A 16,874-nucleotide genomic window follows, 5' to 3' on the forward strand; every position below is an offset into this window, starting at 1 on the left:
GTCAGACACTCTTGGCGTAAGCCTTTTTCTTATTTTGAGGTCCAAAGGCCCATCAAAGTGATGTCCAATAACTGGGACTATAGCAGCCCTACCAGGGGAATGGAACCATTGTCATACATCCTTATCATATCTACATCTGAGCATCAAATTAGTATTATCTAAATCTGATTATCAGTCCCTCCAGCAATTTTTGGGCAAGTTTTGTATAGTAGCTTAGTGGATTCAGCAGATGATTTGATGCTCAAGCTGAGCTGGGTTTTGCTGAACTGACAGAGATAACGCTCATTAGCCGTGGTCTCACGTTGTAACAGTGATTTAATGGGTCAGTGACTGGGGACAACATCAATCCCTCCAATCCCAATGAAAAGGTAAACAGTCACAGGTCTGTCTATGACTCAGCTCATCGCCAGAGACTATGACTGTGCTAATCCCTTAGCTGTTGTTCACACGCTGAATTAATCAGATCTTATGAAGGAATTCTTGATAGAAAGGAAGCACTTCAGGATAGTTCCGTTTCAGCTCTCGAAACAATTGGTTTCATCTCATGAGTGTTTGGAGGTTTGTTTTTGTTATTTTATCTCCTCCCTCTGTGTCTATGCTCCCATGGCAGAGTGCATTTTCATTGATATGCTGACATCAAGGTAGATCTGTCAAGCTTTAGAACAGGGAACACTTTACTTGGCCTACCAGCAGACCCTGAGGACATGGCAACACACCACTGAGGTAGACTGGTAAGAATGTACTTTGTATTATTAGCACACCGCATATTGCATTTCTGAAACCTCTCCATGAATCTGCTCACTGAAATATTGATATCCCAATATTGTGTGCCCTTCTGAAGGATTTTAGTTCAATATGACTGAATCCAAACACTTGAAAATAACCTTTGGAAAAAAATGTAAAACAAGCTATGAAAAACTGTTTTGACATCTGTAATTAAGAATTCATTGTCACAATGCAATTACATTTGTCACAATTGGTAGTTCTCGCTTACACTGTAGTGGGTGATATGCAGTTATTCAGTCATAGGTCTGATTTGGCGAAAATATCTCTGGGTTATCTCTTAAATAAGTAAGTTCAGGAATTGATCTAATTTATCCAGTGAAAAGTAGAGCAGGATCCTCATTATCCCACAAAAGTTATACAGTACATCTTTTCAGCTGCAGTCATAGCCGGACTACAAAAGTTTTCAGTCATTTGAGAATAGAATAGAATAATAGTCCTTTGAAAGGAAGTTTACTGTCTGACAATTCACCAAGTATAACCATCATATGAGACAAACACTGGCAAATTGACACTGTACAATTACCTATTTTATATTGACCACATCTGATATGGGCTCAGGCTTGGGTTTGGGCCAAATATTGGGCTAGAGAGCAGTGGGGGCTGGTGGAAGGGGCTATAATAGGATGGGCTCATTGTAATGGCTGGAATGGGATCATTGAAACAGTATCAAACACATGGAAATCACATGCTTGACTCCATTCCATCGATTCCGTTCCAGCCATTACAATGAGCCCATCCTCCTATAGCTCCTCCCACCAGCCTCCATTGCTAGGGAGTATGCATGCTGTGTTTTCATCATTTTACTCTGTTTGATGGAATGTTCGCTCCATGTACAGTACAAAAATGTGTTGGTGGACCTTTCATACGAGGGTGGAGGCTGCTATTTATATCTTGTGTGCATCTGACATGAGTGTAAAGCTTGATTTTCCTCTGAAGGTCCTTTGGCCACTCAAAGTGGGATGAATCACTCATTCATTCTGCTCTGAATGGAAGTATTGGAAAAATCAGTAGTTCTAAGTCTGTATCTCTATGATATAGAAGGGATAGCATCACATAACACTAGAATGTTTCATTGATAAATTACATTTTTTTGCTCTTCTGTATTATTCTGAGTCTGAAGAGAATTGATTCAGAGCGAAAGCAACAGAAGGCCTTGATAAAGGTGTGTCATTTACCAGGAAGAGTTGATTGGCTCTAACCACTGCCTGTCATAGTCAATAACACTGATGTGGAAATACTAAAGGGACTGAATTGTCAGTGCTACTAATACCAACATATGCATCAGGTGTTTGTTTGACAGGCACATGTATAGACATGCTTTGGTCCAATCTGTTGATCATAGTCCCAAAATTCATTTTCATCTGGATCTGGGTATTGAATATAGCTAGATTCAGTACAGATTCAGTACAGCTAGACATATTATTCATATATTGAATACTCCTTTGATTCCATTTATAGCCAAAAAGGTAATTCCAAGCCGGTGAGGATTTGACATAGTACGGAGACTGTCAGTCACTGTGGTCATTGTGATGTTGTGCATTGGCAGCCGAGGCTCTCCTTGACGAGTGGCTGTGATGTATCTGACAGCTGCCCCAGCCATGGGGACTGATGTCTTCATCTGCTCCCAACCGGGCTGCAGATATATAGTACTACAGTCTACACTGCGATCTCCAATAACATTACTGCCTGCCCATTGCCTTTTCCACTACCCAGAGAATAAATGTAGCCGACAAAATGGTCTGTGGCCAAGTGCGACTTACATAGTTGAGTCAGTAAGAAAGTTTAATGCTGGTATGCAAAAATCAAGTATTTAGATTTTAATATTAGTGCTGCTTCTGCTACTTTCCTACTGCTTTTTCCACATAAATGTTTATTCAGACCAATCTATTGACTTAATATCAGGCTGACAGACACTCCCTTTATGCAGCATGTGGTTATTGAACATGTCTCATAGCTTTTCTTCTTTGCGGTGTTGACTTTGAAAACCTGTCACAAATATAAAGTATGTCTGTATCAGGAGCAATATATGGGGCATCAGCGCTCCAGTCTAGATACTGTATATTGTTCCTCTATAAATACACACAGTGATTACAGTACTATACTGTAAATATCTTGTTGTCATACAACAGGTTGGGTTGAGATATAGTGCAATGATTGACAGTGTTGACAGCTGTGTAACCAAATGGAAGATTATGCAAGGGCCGTGGATGCAACTGTGGTTGCTCTTAAGTCCCAGTCAGTCTGACCAGAATAAATGATCTAAATGCCCACTCTACGTGGCAGATAGACACAGAGAAACAGAGCAGGGAAATCACTGTCTAATTTTCTGTGTATAAACACCACCATCTGTCTGCGCCAAAGAATCTGCTATGTGCATAGTGTAAATCCATGGAAAGACAAGATAAAGGAGGTAACAGATAGAATGTTGTCATCAAATGACCTGCTTTAAGGAATAGGCTACTGTCAATGGGGCACATAGCAATTTTGTCATTAGATGGCCAAGAGGATTTCTAGTGGCATCGAAACCTTTTCATGCGAATGTTTCCCCCAATTATCCATCATGATAGTCTTTGTTGGTTGTTGTTTGTTATTGCTGTTTTGGTTTGGTGTTTAATGTCTCTCCCATCATGTGTGACACCACCCACTGTGTTCACTTCCCGTGCCCCCTGGACATGCTGAGTGGTGTTCCTTTGATGAATATATTATAAATAGGAATAATGAATCTGGATGCGTGAATCAAATCAACCATGTGAATTTTGTGTTATATTCCTTTTCAGTTCTTCCTCTTCACAGAAAATGGAACAATTGATGCGACTGAGGAGTAAGTTGGCAGCATAAGTTTGACCTTGTAATGCCATCTAGTGTTCATGCATATTGGCCTACCGATATATACAGTAGGATCCACAATGTGTGACGTGATCATATGGCTCTCTCTCAACACCTTTATGGTGACAGTCAGTTGTAAGAACTGAAATAAAACTCAGACAATAATGTATAGATTTATGCACAGAAAAATGCCTAATCTGGTATCCAGCCTTCCAGTTAACAGGTAAACTCCATGTAGCTGGAGTTATGTCCATGTCCACCTGCTCTTTTGTCATCGTTTCTCTTTGTCTACTTGTCACATTCTGTGGAGTGGTCATCATGTTTTATGTTTGTGCCACACCTGATTATGATTGATGAATCAGTGACTGTTGATCTGTGCCATCTCTGGTTTGCCGGGCATGGGCACACTCTCCATGAGTGCTCTTGTTGGGACTGTAGGCGGCAAAGCTTTTATTTCGTTAACCACCCGCTCCTCATCAGGGAAGTGCCTGGAGGAAGGAAGGCATTATTCAGTGTGTCTTTGTATTGTGCCATGGAATGACTGTTTAAGAGAACAATGAATATGAGTGGGTGGCCTGTGACCACGTTACTTTCTGTGTTTATGTGCCACCCTCCTCCCCCAAAGTCATTAGGTATTGGATGTGAAAATGAATGAATTGAGATAGCTAATTGAGACAACAGCTCTCCTAAAAGTTATGTAAAGGTGGAAGTAATATAGTTAATTAATTTGTAGCTACTTGAGTTGTCACACAAATGCTTTTCTAAATCGGGCTTACTTAACCCATTACTTTCAGTCTCAATAGCAATTCATGGGAGTTACATGAACAACTGTCCTTGGTTCAACATGATATTAAACAACCTATCTGCTGGAGATTAGGTGAATGTGTTATTTAGAAATAAGTGCACCATGACTGAGACTGCATGTGTGTAGAATGGAGTTTTCTGACCTGTCTGTGACAGGCTGAAAATAAGGAGAACGTGGTCTGTGCCCTGCGACCCCTCTGAATATGAGCAGCAAAATCCTAGCTTCATACAATTGATCTGTGGTGCTGTTGCTCATACAATAGGGTCACTAAGAATAAAATCCTGCCAACAGAAGTCACATTACACAGATATCACAGGTCTCAGCTGTACTCTGCTCACCAACGTGAAGATCACAGTGGAAATGCCAGATGTCAAAGGTTCATATCATCATTCTCACAGTACTTTAACTAGTTTGTTGAATTTAGTAAAAAGGTGGTGGTTGACTAGGGTGGACTGAATTTATGTCATAACACAGGGTCATTTTTAAGCTATGAAAATATACTTGATGGAAAGATAAGTCAGATGAAGTGCGGTCTTCCATACACAAATCTCAGGGGGAGCAGGAACTCTACAAGAATATGAAACGTCTTATCATGATTCTGCTTGCAGCCAGTCAGCTTCTAGACCAGTATCTACCTGCCTTGAGGGCAGGCCTAATTGCACAGATTATGTCACAGAGAGTGTGGCCTTTGGTGACACCGGGATGCCTTGTTTCCCCCTAGTGAGAGCAATTAGTCTGTGAGGGCAAGGACAAGACAGGGGTATTAATTACACACTGTTCCGCTGCTGACTGACTTCAAATGTTGCTCACTCTGCTGTCGCTCCACTCCCACCAATGTTCCTTCTGTTATCGAGGTGTCTAACACGGGGCCCCTGGGATGTGGCTACAGCTCGAGAGATAACTCAGACCCAAAGATATTCCCCGGTTGTAGATGCAAACAGCCTGCTGGAGATTCAGTGAACGTGTTATTTTGAAATAAGTGCATTTGAAGGATTGAAAGAATGTCCTCCAGTTTATGGGAGGCTTAATTTTACTCAACATTAGAGTAGATATTTTCAGGGGAGATCTTTCATATAAGAGGTTGATGACACCTGTTTTATAACAGGTGACACCTGTTTTGTTATTGGTGGATATTCTGAATGTATGGTTTGGCACTGCCATTCTTACACATTTCTTCATATCATTCCCTACGTGTGTAGGATCTTAATTTGATCACTCTTTTGTTGCTGAGAATTTTCCACAGCAGGAAATGCAAACTTGTGGTGTATTCAAAGTTTGTAATTCCCACTTTAAAATGTCAGACTTGATTTGCTCTAATTAAAAATGTATCAACCTCTACAAAAAAATGCAATTAATTGAAATCCACATAATAATTCACATTTCCTGTTGCTGTGGCAAACTGGCTAAAATGAAGATCCTACATCTGTACGTATATTGAATAGTACAATGATGACCCAAGAGGGACCTCTGTGAACAAAGCAAAATAAATCCAAAAGTTCAAGGTGTTTGGTCTTTAGTTTAGACACAGGTGCCAAAGGGTATTAACTTACTGCCATCTTGTGGAGCATGTGAAGATCACCATTTTTGTTTTGTTTTGTAGCATTGTAGCAAACGGTGGGGGTAGGGAAGCAAACCTGGGTCACTGGCATGAAAGGCAAACATTTTACGCATCGTGCAAATAGGTAACCAACTAGGTGGGAATTGTAACGTGGCTCGTATTGTTACAATATATTTATAGGATGAAATGCATGATGTAAGTGGAAGTATTTTGTGTTTTTTTGAAAATTACTTGACGTTTTATGAATTCCTATTCAGGTTACTACATTATCAGCTGTTATTAGTTCAAACTCAGAGCAATGTTTGCTTGGGGTTGTCTATATTGGTGATGAGATGACAGTAATGCATGACATCTGTATGTATGTTATCAGGCAGGCCTGATAAAAACTCTCTGCTACACTCCTGTCAGTGCCCCCCTTAACCAGCATGTCAATGTTGTACATGTAGCCTCCCACTGCCTCCTTATCACTGGATGCAGACAAACATACTACACTGAACAAAAATATAAACACATGTAAAGTGTTGGTGTTATAGGCCGTCATTGTAGATAAGAATGTGTTCTTAACTGACTTGCCTAGTTAAATAAAAATAACAAATGTTTCATGAGCTGAAATAAAAGATCCCATACATTTTACATAAGCACAAAAAGCTTATTTCTCTCAAATTTTGGACACACATTTGTTTACATCCTTGTTAGTGACCATTTCTCCTTTGCCAAGATAATCCATCCACCTGACAGGTGTGGCATATCAAGAAGCTGATTAAACAACATGATCATTACACAGGTGCACCTTGCGCTGGGGACTATAAAAGGTCACTAAAATGTGCAGTTTTGTCATACAACACAATGTCCCAGATGTCTCAAGTTTTGAGGGAGCGTGCAATTGGCATGCTGACTACAGGAATGTCCACCTGAGCGGTTGACAGATAATTTAATATTAATTTCTCTACCATAAGCGGCCTCCAACTTCATTTTAGAGAATTGGCAGTACGTCCAAACGGCCTCACAACCGCAGACCACGTGTAACCACGCCAGCCCAGGACCTCCACATCTGGCTTCCTCACCTGCGGGGTCGTCTGAGACCAGCCATCCGGACAGCTGATGAAACTGTGGGTTTGCACAGAATTTCTGCACAAACTGTCAGAAACCGTCTCAGGGAAGTTCATCTGCGTGCTATTGTGTGTGTGTTTTCACGTTATTTGTAACTTATTTTGTACATAATGTTTCTCCCACCGTCTCTTATGACCCAAAAGAGCTTCTGGATATCAGGACGCGAAGGATTTACTTCAGACACAGGACAAGGCCCAAATCCCCGTCATTCGCATGAAGAATAGACAGAGTGGGTAATCCGAGTGGGTAATCTGCCTCTACCATCAGTCCTATTAACCAATGTGCAATCACTGGATGTGCTCCGATCAAAACTATCCCACCAATGGGACATTAAAAAATGTAATATCTTATGTTTCACCAAGTCGTGGCTGAACGACAACATGGATAACATACAGCTGGCTGGGTTTTCCATTCATCGGCAAGACAGAACAGCTGCCTCTGGTAAAACAAGGGGTGGCGGTCTGTGACTATTTGTAAATAACAGCTAGTGCACGAAATCCAATATTAAGAGGAAGTCTCAAGATTTTGCTTGCCTGAGGTAGAGTATCTCCATGATAAGCTGTGGACCACACTATTTACCAAGAGAGTTTTTATCTATATTTTTCGTAGCTGTCTATTTACCACCACACTGGCACTAAGACCGAACTCAACGAGCTGTATAAAGCCATAAGCAAACAAGAAAAGTCTCATCCAGAGGCGGCGCTCGTAGTGGCTGGGGACTTTAATGCAGGGAAACTTAAATCCGTTTTACCTCATTTCTACCAGCATGTTACATGTGCAACCAGAGGGAAAAAATCTCTAGACCACCTTTACTCCACACACAGAGACGCATACAAAGCTTTCCCTCGACCTCCATTTGGCAAATCTGACCATAACTCTATCCTCCTGACTCCTGCTTACAAGCTAAAACTAAAGCAGGAAGTACAAGTGACTTGCTCAATACGGAAGTGGTCAGATGACGCAGATGCTAAGCTACAGGATTGTTTTGCTAGCACAGACTGGAATATGTTCCAGGATTCTTCCGATGGCATTGAGGAGTACACCACATCAGTCACTGGCTTCATCAATAAGTGCATTGATTACATCGTTCCCACAGTGACCGTACATACATACCTCAACCAGAAGCCATGGATTACGGGCAACATCCTTACTGAGCTAAAGGGTAGAGCTGCCGCTTTCAAGGAGCGAGACTCTAACCTGGATGCTTATAAGAAATCCTGCTATGCCCTCCGATGAACCATCAAACAGGCAAAGCGTCAATACAGGACTAAGATTGAATCATACTACACCGGCTCCGACGCTCATCAGATGTGGCAGGGCTTGCAAACTATTACAGACTACAAAGGGAAGCACAGCCGTGAGCTGCCCAGTGACACGAGCCTAGCAGACGAGCTAAATTACTTCTATGCTCGCTTCGAGGCAAGTAACACTGAAGCATGCATGAGAGCACCAGCTGTTCCGGACGACTGTGTGATCACGCTCTCTGTAGACGATGTGAGTAAGACATTTAAACAGGTCAACATTTACAAGGCCGCAGGGGCCAGACGGATCACTAGGACGTGTACTCCAAGCATGCGCTGACCAACTGGCAAGTGTCTTCACTGACATTTTCAACCTGTCCCTGACTGAGTCTGTAATACCAACATGTTTCAAGCAGACCACCATAGTCCCTTTGCCCAAGAACACCAGGGTAACCTGCCTAAATGACTACTGACCCATAGCACTCACATCTGTAGCCATGAAGTACTTTGAAAGGCTGGTCATGGCTCACATCAAAACCATTATCCCAGAAACCCAAGACCCACTCCAAATTGCATACCACCCCAACAGATCCACAGATGACGCAATCTCTATAGCACTCCACACTGCCCTTTCCCACCTAGACAAAAGGAACACCTATGTGAGAATGCTGTTCATTGACTACAGCTCAGCGTTCAACACCATAGTGCCCTCAAAGCTCATCACTAAGCTAAGTACCCTTGGACTAAACACCTCCCTCTGCAACTGAATCCTGGACTGCCTGACGGGCCGCCTCCAGGTCATAAGGGTAGGTAACAACACATCTGCCACGCTGATCCTCAACACGAGGGCCCCTCAGGGTGTGTGCTCAGTCCCCTCTTGTACTCCCTGTTCACTCATGACTGCATGGCCAAACACGACTCTAACACCATCATTATGTTTGCAGATGACACAACAGTGGTAGGCTTGATCACCGACAACGATGAGACAGCCTATAGGGAGGAGTTCAGAGACCTGGCAGTGTGGTGCCAGGATAACAACCTCTCCCTCAACGTAGTAAAGACAAAAGAGATGATTGTAGACTACAGGAAGAGGAGGGCCAAGCACGCCCCCATTCTCATCGACAGGGCTGTAGTGGAGCAGGTTGAGAGCTTCAAATTCCTTGGTGTCCACATCACCAACAAACTAACAAGGTCCAAGCACACCAAGACAGTTATGAAGAGGGCACGACAAAACCTATTCCCCGTCAGGAGACTGAAAAGATTTGGCATGGGTCCTCAAAAAGTTTTACAGCTGCACCATCAAGAGCATCATGTCAGGTTGCATCACTGCCTGGTATGGCAACTGCTCGGCCTCCGACCGCAAGGCACTACAGAGGGTAGGGCGTACGGCCCAGTACATCACTGGGGCCAAGCTTCCTGCCATCCAGGACCTCTATATCAGGCGGTGTCAGAGGAAGGCCCTAAAAATTGTCAAAGACTCCAGCCACCCTAGTCATAGACTGTTCTCTCTGCTACCGCACGGCAAGCGGTACCGGAGCGCCAAGTCCAGGTCCAAGAGGCTTCTAAACATCTTCTACCCCCAAGCCATAAGACTCCTGAACATGTAATTAAGGGCTACCCAGACTATTTGCATTGCCCCCCCCCCCCCCCCRTCRKGCRGCTACTKCTCTCTGTTATGATCTATGCATAGTCACTTTAATAACTCTACCTACATGTACATATTCCCTCAATTACCTCGACACTGGTACCCCCTGTATATAGCACCGCTATTATTATTTTACTGCTGCTATTTAATTATTTGTTATTCTTATCTCATACTTTTGGGGGGGAATTTCCATACAATACTGCAATGTTGGTTAAGGGCTTGTAAGTAAGCGTTTCACTGTAAGGTCTACCTACACCTGTTGTATTCGGCGCATGTGACAAATACAATTTGATTTGATTTGACGTGCTAATTGACGAGGTCTCGTGATCATCCAAAGGTCACCTGTGATTGGTTACAATTCTACAATGTTGCCTTTCATTGGTTACTTGTCTAAAATGTAATATACGTTCATTGGAAGGTGACACCGGAATGAAATCATTGGTCCTTTCCTTTCCATATGCCGGTTGAAAAGGGGAAACCGTGGCTTGCTGTGTATTTTCCAACGAAACACAGGCATTTGGATACACGAGCCTACAGCAAACGAATTAACGTTGGATAATAAAAGTGTATAGCTAAGGGACTTAGCGTGTTAAACTAGACAGAATGGGAGAGGGAATTAACGATAACATGATCAACACAAATGGTGCTGATAACATGGACGTGACTCACACAGAAGAGACAGCAGACAGCGATGTGAAATACTACACCTTGGAAGAAGTAAAAACTCATAATATGAAGACGGACGCATGGCTTATCATCCACGATAAAGTGTATAACATCACCAGTTTCTTGGAAGAGGTAAACTCAAAATACCACTGTTACTCAAATCAAATTTATTTATATAGCCCTTCGTACATCAGTTGATATCTCAAAGTGCTGTACAGAAACCCAGCCTAAAACCCCAAACAGCAAGCAATGCAGTTGTAGAAGCACGGTGGCTAGGAAAAACTCCATAGAAAGGCCAATACCTAGGATGAAACCTAGAGAGGAACCAGGCTGAGGGGTGGCCAGTCCTCTTCTGGCTGTGCCGGGTGGAGATTATAACAGAACATGGCCAAGATGTTCATAAATGACCAGCATGGTCAAATAATAATAATCAGTAGTTGTCGAGGGTGCAACAAGTCAGCACCTCAGGAGTAAATGTTAGTTGGCTTTTCATAGCCGATCATTAAGAGTATCTCTACCGCGCCTACTAGCTAACGTTAACTACTAGGTAAGTTAGCTAAAATCTCGGTCTCTTCTGTCCGTTGCCTGGTTTCAAATTAATTTCGTATCCAAAGCCAACCTAAACGTCTAGCTAGATAACCAACTAATTAGCAAAGTAACAATGCGCCTGTGTGGGTCTAACTAGCTACCATAGCTTAACGTTAGTTATACAACGCTCAGTCAACACAGGCTGAGGAAGGCAGCTTGCTAGCGATAGTATTTGCTATTTTGGCTAGTGTGTTTTGCCTGTTTAACTATCTAGTTAATGTGGCTAACTTTCAACTGAGTATGCTATCTTTGTCTACCTACATATTCCCAATAATATTAGCAGATGGTGTAATGTTGCGCCTGGAGATGGATACGTTCCATAATGCAACGTTAGGTAGTTAACGCTTAACTAGTTTGCTAGGTTTGAGGTAATTTACTGGTTAACTTAATTCGCCAAAATAATTGTGTAATATTTTGTCACGACCACTCCTAATTGTTCGCTAGGTAGTTCATCCTTGCCTGGTCCTCTTACTGTAGCTATAACTACCACAGTGGGACTTCAGTCCACTTGGCAAAGGTTGCAAAACTAGCTAGGGCGGTTACAAGAGTTCAGTTGCGCAACTCACCATGTGACGTTAAAGGTATAATGGGAGAAGTCCAAATACAATGCAAATGGCACAGCATTATGGTGTACCAGTCTGTTTAGTTATCATTCCACTCCATGTCGTGCTGAACAATTTGACAGTGGCAGAGTATAAGGAGTGGGATGTTAGCAAAACAGCTTCTGGATTTTGGGTTGGCATGACATCTTTCATGTTTTACATTGTCACAGCTGTATTTGAATTAAAGCCACACTAAGATTTGTTTAGCTTCAAAGAGTAAGCCTGCCAACAAAAGTAAATGGGAGCTTTAAACATGATGACGCAATCTATCCCAATATGTCAATACGTAATCATTTGAGGATATCAGAGAATTAAGATTTCAGAGCTTTATTTAACACATATCATATTGACATTTAGGTCGACATAAGCCAGCCATCCATGTCATGTAGGACATCATGCTACGATTGTGTAGTCTGTGATTACATTCCAACTGTCGATAGTGACAGATCATGATGAAACTAAGTCTACTTGTTTCTGTGTTTCCAGCATCCAGGAGGAGAGGATGTTTTGATGGTGCAGGCAGGTGCAGATGCCACAGTGAACTTTGAGGATGTTGGTCACTCTACAGATGCCAGGGAGATGCTCATCAAGTACTACATTGGGGAGCTCAAGATGGTACAGAGGTTGCTGTTGACTGTTAAACTCTCAGTCATTGCAAATTCATTTGTTCACAAGTGTCTTTGAAACAGTTTTCAATTAATGATGGAACAAAAAAATCAGGGCATTATTTGGATTGTAAATTATTATTTCACATTGTCTTTTAGGATGACCGGAAGAAGGAAGGCACAAAGGTAAAGTATTCAAGTAAATGTTCTGTAAAAATGTTTTATAATAATGTAACACCTATTTTGCTAATGCTAACTCTTGAATTTTGTTTTAACAACAACAAAAATTCTCCCACAGGAAGAATTCATTACAACTTCAGGAGATGGCTCCAGGTCAGTCATAAGCGATAAGAATTTGATTATTCCATTTGCATTGACTAACTATTCTGTCTCCTAATCATTCTTCACTGAGCTGTTTTTGTTCCCTGGCTGAATGTTTAAGTGCTTTTTCCATCTTTCTCTAGCTCGTGGACAACATGGTTGATACCTGCCATAGTTGCAGTTGTTGTGGGTATCATGTATCGATACTACATGCAGGAGCGCAAGTCTTCCTGAGCCCTGAGCCCTGACGCTGTCGTCTCTTCTCATTCTTTGTCTGGAGGCCTTGACATGTGTGACCAAACCCCCCCCTTCCATTGAACAACTTTTCAGAGGTGCGCCCCCACGTCCCACTCAACTCAGTGCCCTCACCTTGAGGGAAAGGACAAAACAATCCCCTTGCCCCTCTGCTTTCTTTTCTACACCTCATCCAACAGGCTTTGGGGTGAAATGCATCTGGAAACTTTCTGCCCTCAGTCTCTATAAATTGGTTTCTAATCTATTCATATTGTTTACTCACGCTGCCTTTTGTAATACTTGTGTGGTGTCTTAAGTTACTTATTCATATGCAAGTGATCTAAACTAATGTATATCTGCAAACTGTCGCTATCTGCTTTGTGGGACTTTTACAGTGAGCTCAAGGTATTAGGACAGTGATTATATATTTTTTGGCTCTGTACTCCAGCACTTTAGATTTTTAAATGATACAATGACTATGTGGGTAAGGTGCATACTGTCAGGGTATTTGCATCCATATCAGGTGAACCGTTCAGACATTACAGCACCTTTTTTTTTTTCAAAGTCCCCCCCATTTTAGGGGACCAAAGATAATGGGACAAATTGATTTGATTTGTGTATTAAGTAGTTGGTCCCATATTCATAGCACGCAATGACTACATCAAGGTTGTGATGGGGGGGTGTTCACTGTCCCAATACTTTTGGAGCTTTCTGTATTTCTCTCAATTTGTTCAGACATGTTTTGTGGCTAACCCCACATCTGTTTGACTGTAGGATTAGGAAGTAGAAATATATTTGTGTAGTAGAGCATAGCAACACAGGTTATGGGGTCATATCTATAAGAAATAATGTTATTCAGATTTCACTAAGAAAACAGCATGTCTTTTAGTTGAGTTGCAGAGTCTTGATTCTCCTCAGACTGCTGCCCAGTATTTAATTTCTGGTGACTGAATAACATAGGAAAAGCTAGCAACAAAGCATTCTAATGTATGTTTGCTTTAGAGTACATTGTCATTTCAAACTTAAATCATTGATTTGAACCAATGACTTGATTGCACAATATGCCTCATTAAGTACTTCATTTATGTTCAGCTATTCATTGCGTTGCATGCATCGCCTGATTTCAGGTAGGCCTCATTCTCTCAATCTACATTTTGCATTACAAAGGCTGCAAGCCATGTACAGTATTTTCTCTTGATGTATTGATTATTTAAAGTGAAATGTACTTATCCCCAACTCCCCTTTTCTAGTTTTACACTAAGCATTTATTTGGTGATATTATGCTATAAAAAACATTAAGTATGTGAATTGGTGTGTTTTATATGTATTATAACCTGGATTCATTTGGATTAATTCTATTGCATCACACACTGTAGGATATATGTTTGTCTCTTCCTATGCACATCCTTTAGCAATTAAAAAATGCTGCCATATGTGAGTTGAATTCTAATGATTGGACTAAAATTGTTGTACTCTTGAAGGCATAAAACACTTTCACATTCGTATTGTGTTAGCTGTTCATTTATTATAGTGTTCGTCACTGTGCCATTAAGTGTAAATTTGGTTCTGTGGGAATTGTGGATAATTGGCAGTACTAGAAAGCACGTGGATATTCGATTGCACTACCAATTTTAATTGGTACGTCAATATATTTCAGTTATTGTATGTTTCATATAAATGTTGCTTTTCACTACTTGTGAAGCACCTGAAAACAATCTGCCCAAGACTTTATAATACTGATTTGTACATATTCCATTTGGACACTTTCAAATTCATTATACTTCAAAGACCAGTCCCATTTGAAATGATCATTCCCGTCGAGTCTGACATTGCCCTTGTCATGCAAAGTAGAAGGCTGAATCGTGCTATCATTTTAATAATGAGTGACATGTTTCTATTTTATAAGCTTCATGCTTTTATGATATACTTTTCATTGTTCTTGTACTTTTGTGAGGTGTACTCATAAATACTGTAAGGAAATATTTTTTACTGACGGATAAGTTCATTCAGATATCCACTATGTAACCTCAACTACTGTCATTGACTGCCATTTCCTATAAAAAATCTTACATTTAATCTCAAATTATTTTGAAAGCTATATTTTTTTTATTCCATTTAATAGCTATGGTTGGGGAATGTTAACAAGTTCTGCAGTTGAATCATCACTTTCAGTATACAGCATTTATGTAGTTCCTGCCTATATAATCTTGTCCTGCACAGAAGTAGATTGTCGGGAATCTGGGTAGGACATTAGACAGCTGGAAGAAGTGCAATGGTGTGAAAGTGTTAGAATGGCACTGTTAAGATCAGAGATTTGTCTCCTGAGTATATACCTTTGTTCGAGGTGTACATACCTACATCTCCAGATTACAAACCAAGTAGTCTTACTTATAGGCCTTCATGCTGTCTTGAGAACCTTGATCTCAAAATGGAGTCAGCAGATGTGAGCTCTGAAGTTGAGCCAGCACAGGAGGTTGGTGGCACCTTAATTGGGGAGAACAGGCTCGTGGTAATGGCTTGAGCAGAATAAGTGTAATGGTATCAAATACATCAAACACATGAGTTCCATGTGTTTGATGCCATTCTATTTGTGCCGTTCTGGACATTATGAGCTGTTCTGCCCTCAGCAGCCTCCTGTGCAGTCCAGGATATAGTGGGCCTACATGTGGCAACAGGTGTGGTAGAGTCTTCCAACGTTTGCTCTGAGAATCCTACCAAAGATGATTTTGGAACAGTAGGAGTGAGATTTTTGGTAAGAGTGGATTCCTGTTTTTTGGCTGACCCATATGTTGTGTCAAACTGGGTTAAGGACAAACTGGGAATGGTTAGATCTGTGAAAGTTGTTTACATTTTTGGTGTATCTGCCTCCCAGAGGAATCAGGTGCTTCGAGTCGTGGTTTGGGCTCAACCTGTGGTGTGCTTTGCTCTCCGGAGCAAGGCGCAACTAAAAGGGGTGATCAATGGGGTAGAATTGAGTGTAGAGGTCGATCAAATTGAAGGGAATATGTTTGTAACGTCCACCGTTTGGTGAGACGTAGACCCAGTGGCAATGGCTAGTCTGAGAATACCCTGTCTGTCTTGTCGAGCATGGACACAGAGCTTCTACCTGATCAGGTTAGGTTATATTTGCATTCTGTGAGGGTTCCGAACCCACTTCGGTGCTTTAGGTGCCAAGGATTCAGACATGTTGCAGCAGTGTGTAGAAGAGAGGTCCCAAGATGTGAGAAATGTGCAGGAGGGCATAGTCAGAGGGAGTGTACAGCTGGGATAGAGAAAGCACTGTGTGTCAACTGTGGGGGTGCCCATTCAGCCGGAGATCCAAAGTGTCCTGTGAGAGACATGTTGAGAATGCCAGAGTTCGAGTGGGGCAGAACGTTTCATATGCTGAGGCAGTGAAGAGAGTAGAGGATAGCCCAAGGGTGAGTGAGTTGACTGGGAGTTCCCCAGTGAGTAAGCCTGAAGAGAGAGAGCCATAGAAGAGCTTTTTAGTATGGTTGGATTTCTTGCGTTTATAGCCATGGTGATCAACTGCACTGCACTGATGGAGCGGAAATGAGAGATTTTAGTGCCGAAGAGCTACAGGAAGTTTTGAGAGAAGCGGTTCCATCCTCCCAGGCCCACGGCCTGGTGTAGGATAATTTAGGACCAAAGTAGTTGGATGGGGTGGTGGATTTTTGGGCATAGTGTATAAGTGCAGGGTTAGATGGTGGTGCAATTTAAGTTTTTCCCCATTCTGCTTTTCCTTTTTTGTGACAAAAATGTGCAAATTGCACTCCAACCTGCAAATTGCAGCAATGTGAAACTAGTCTGCCTGAAAACCACAGGAAGAAGAAAGTAGATTGTCCATTGTTCTGATACAGAGTTTTAATAAAGTTTTTTTTAGGAAT

General features: G+C 41.7%; 1 protein-coding gene across 1 annotated transcript; it reads left to right on the forward strand.

Annotated features, from left to right (window-relative positions):
• Window positions 1–10,479: 10,479 nt before the first annotated feature.
• LOC111969575 (cytochrome b5-like) lies at window positions 10,480–13,084 on the forward strand. Its single transcript, XM_023995751.2, has 5 exons — window positions 10,480–10,769; window positions 12,314–12,442; window positions 12,592–12,618; window positions 12,731–12,765; window positions 12,897–13,084. The coding sequence occupies exons 1-5, from the start codon at window positions 10,575–10,577 to the stop codon at window positions 12,985–12,987; spliced, it is 477 nt and encodes a 158-aa protein (XP_023851519.1). The 5' UTR covers window positions 10,480–10,574; the 3' UTR covers window positions 12,988–13,084.
• Window positions 13,085–16,874: the final 3,790 nt, after the last annotated feature.

Source organism: Salvelinus sp. IW2-2015, linkage group LG10, assembly GCF_002910315.2.
Source record: "Salvelinus sp. IW2-2015 linkage group LG10, ASM291031v2, whole genome shotgun sequence".
Taxonomy (NCBI): domain Eukaryota; kingdom Metazoa; phylum Chordata; class Actinopteri; order Salmoniformes; family Salmonidae; genus Salvelinus; species Salvelinus sp. IW2-2015.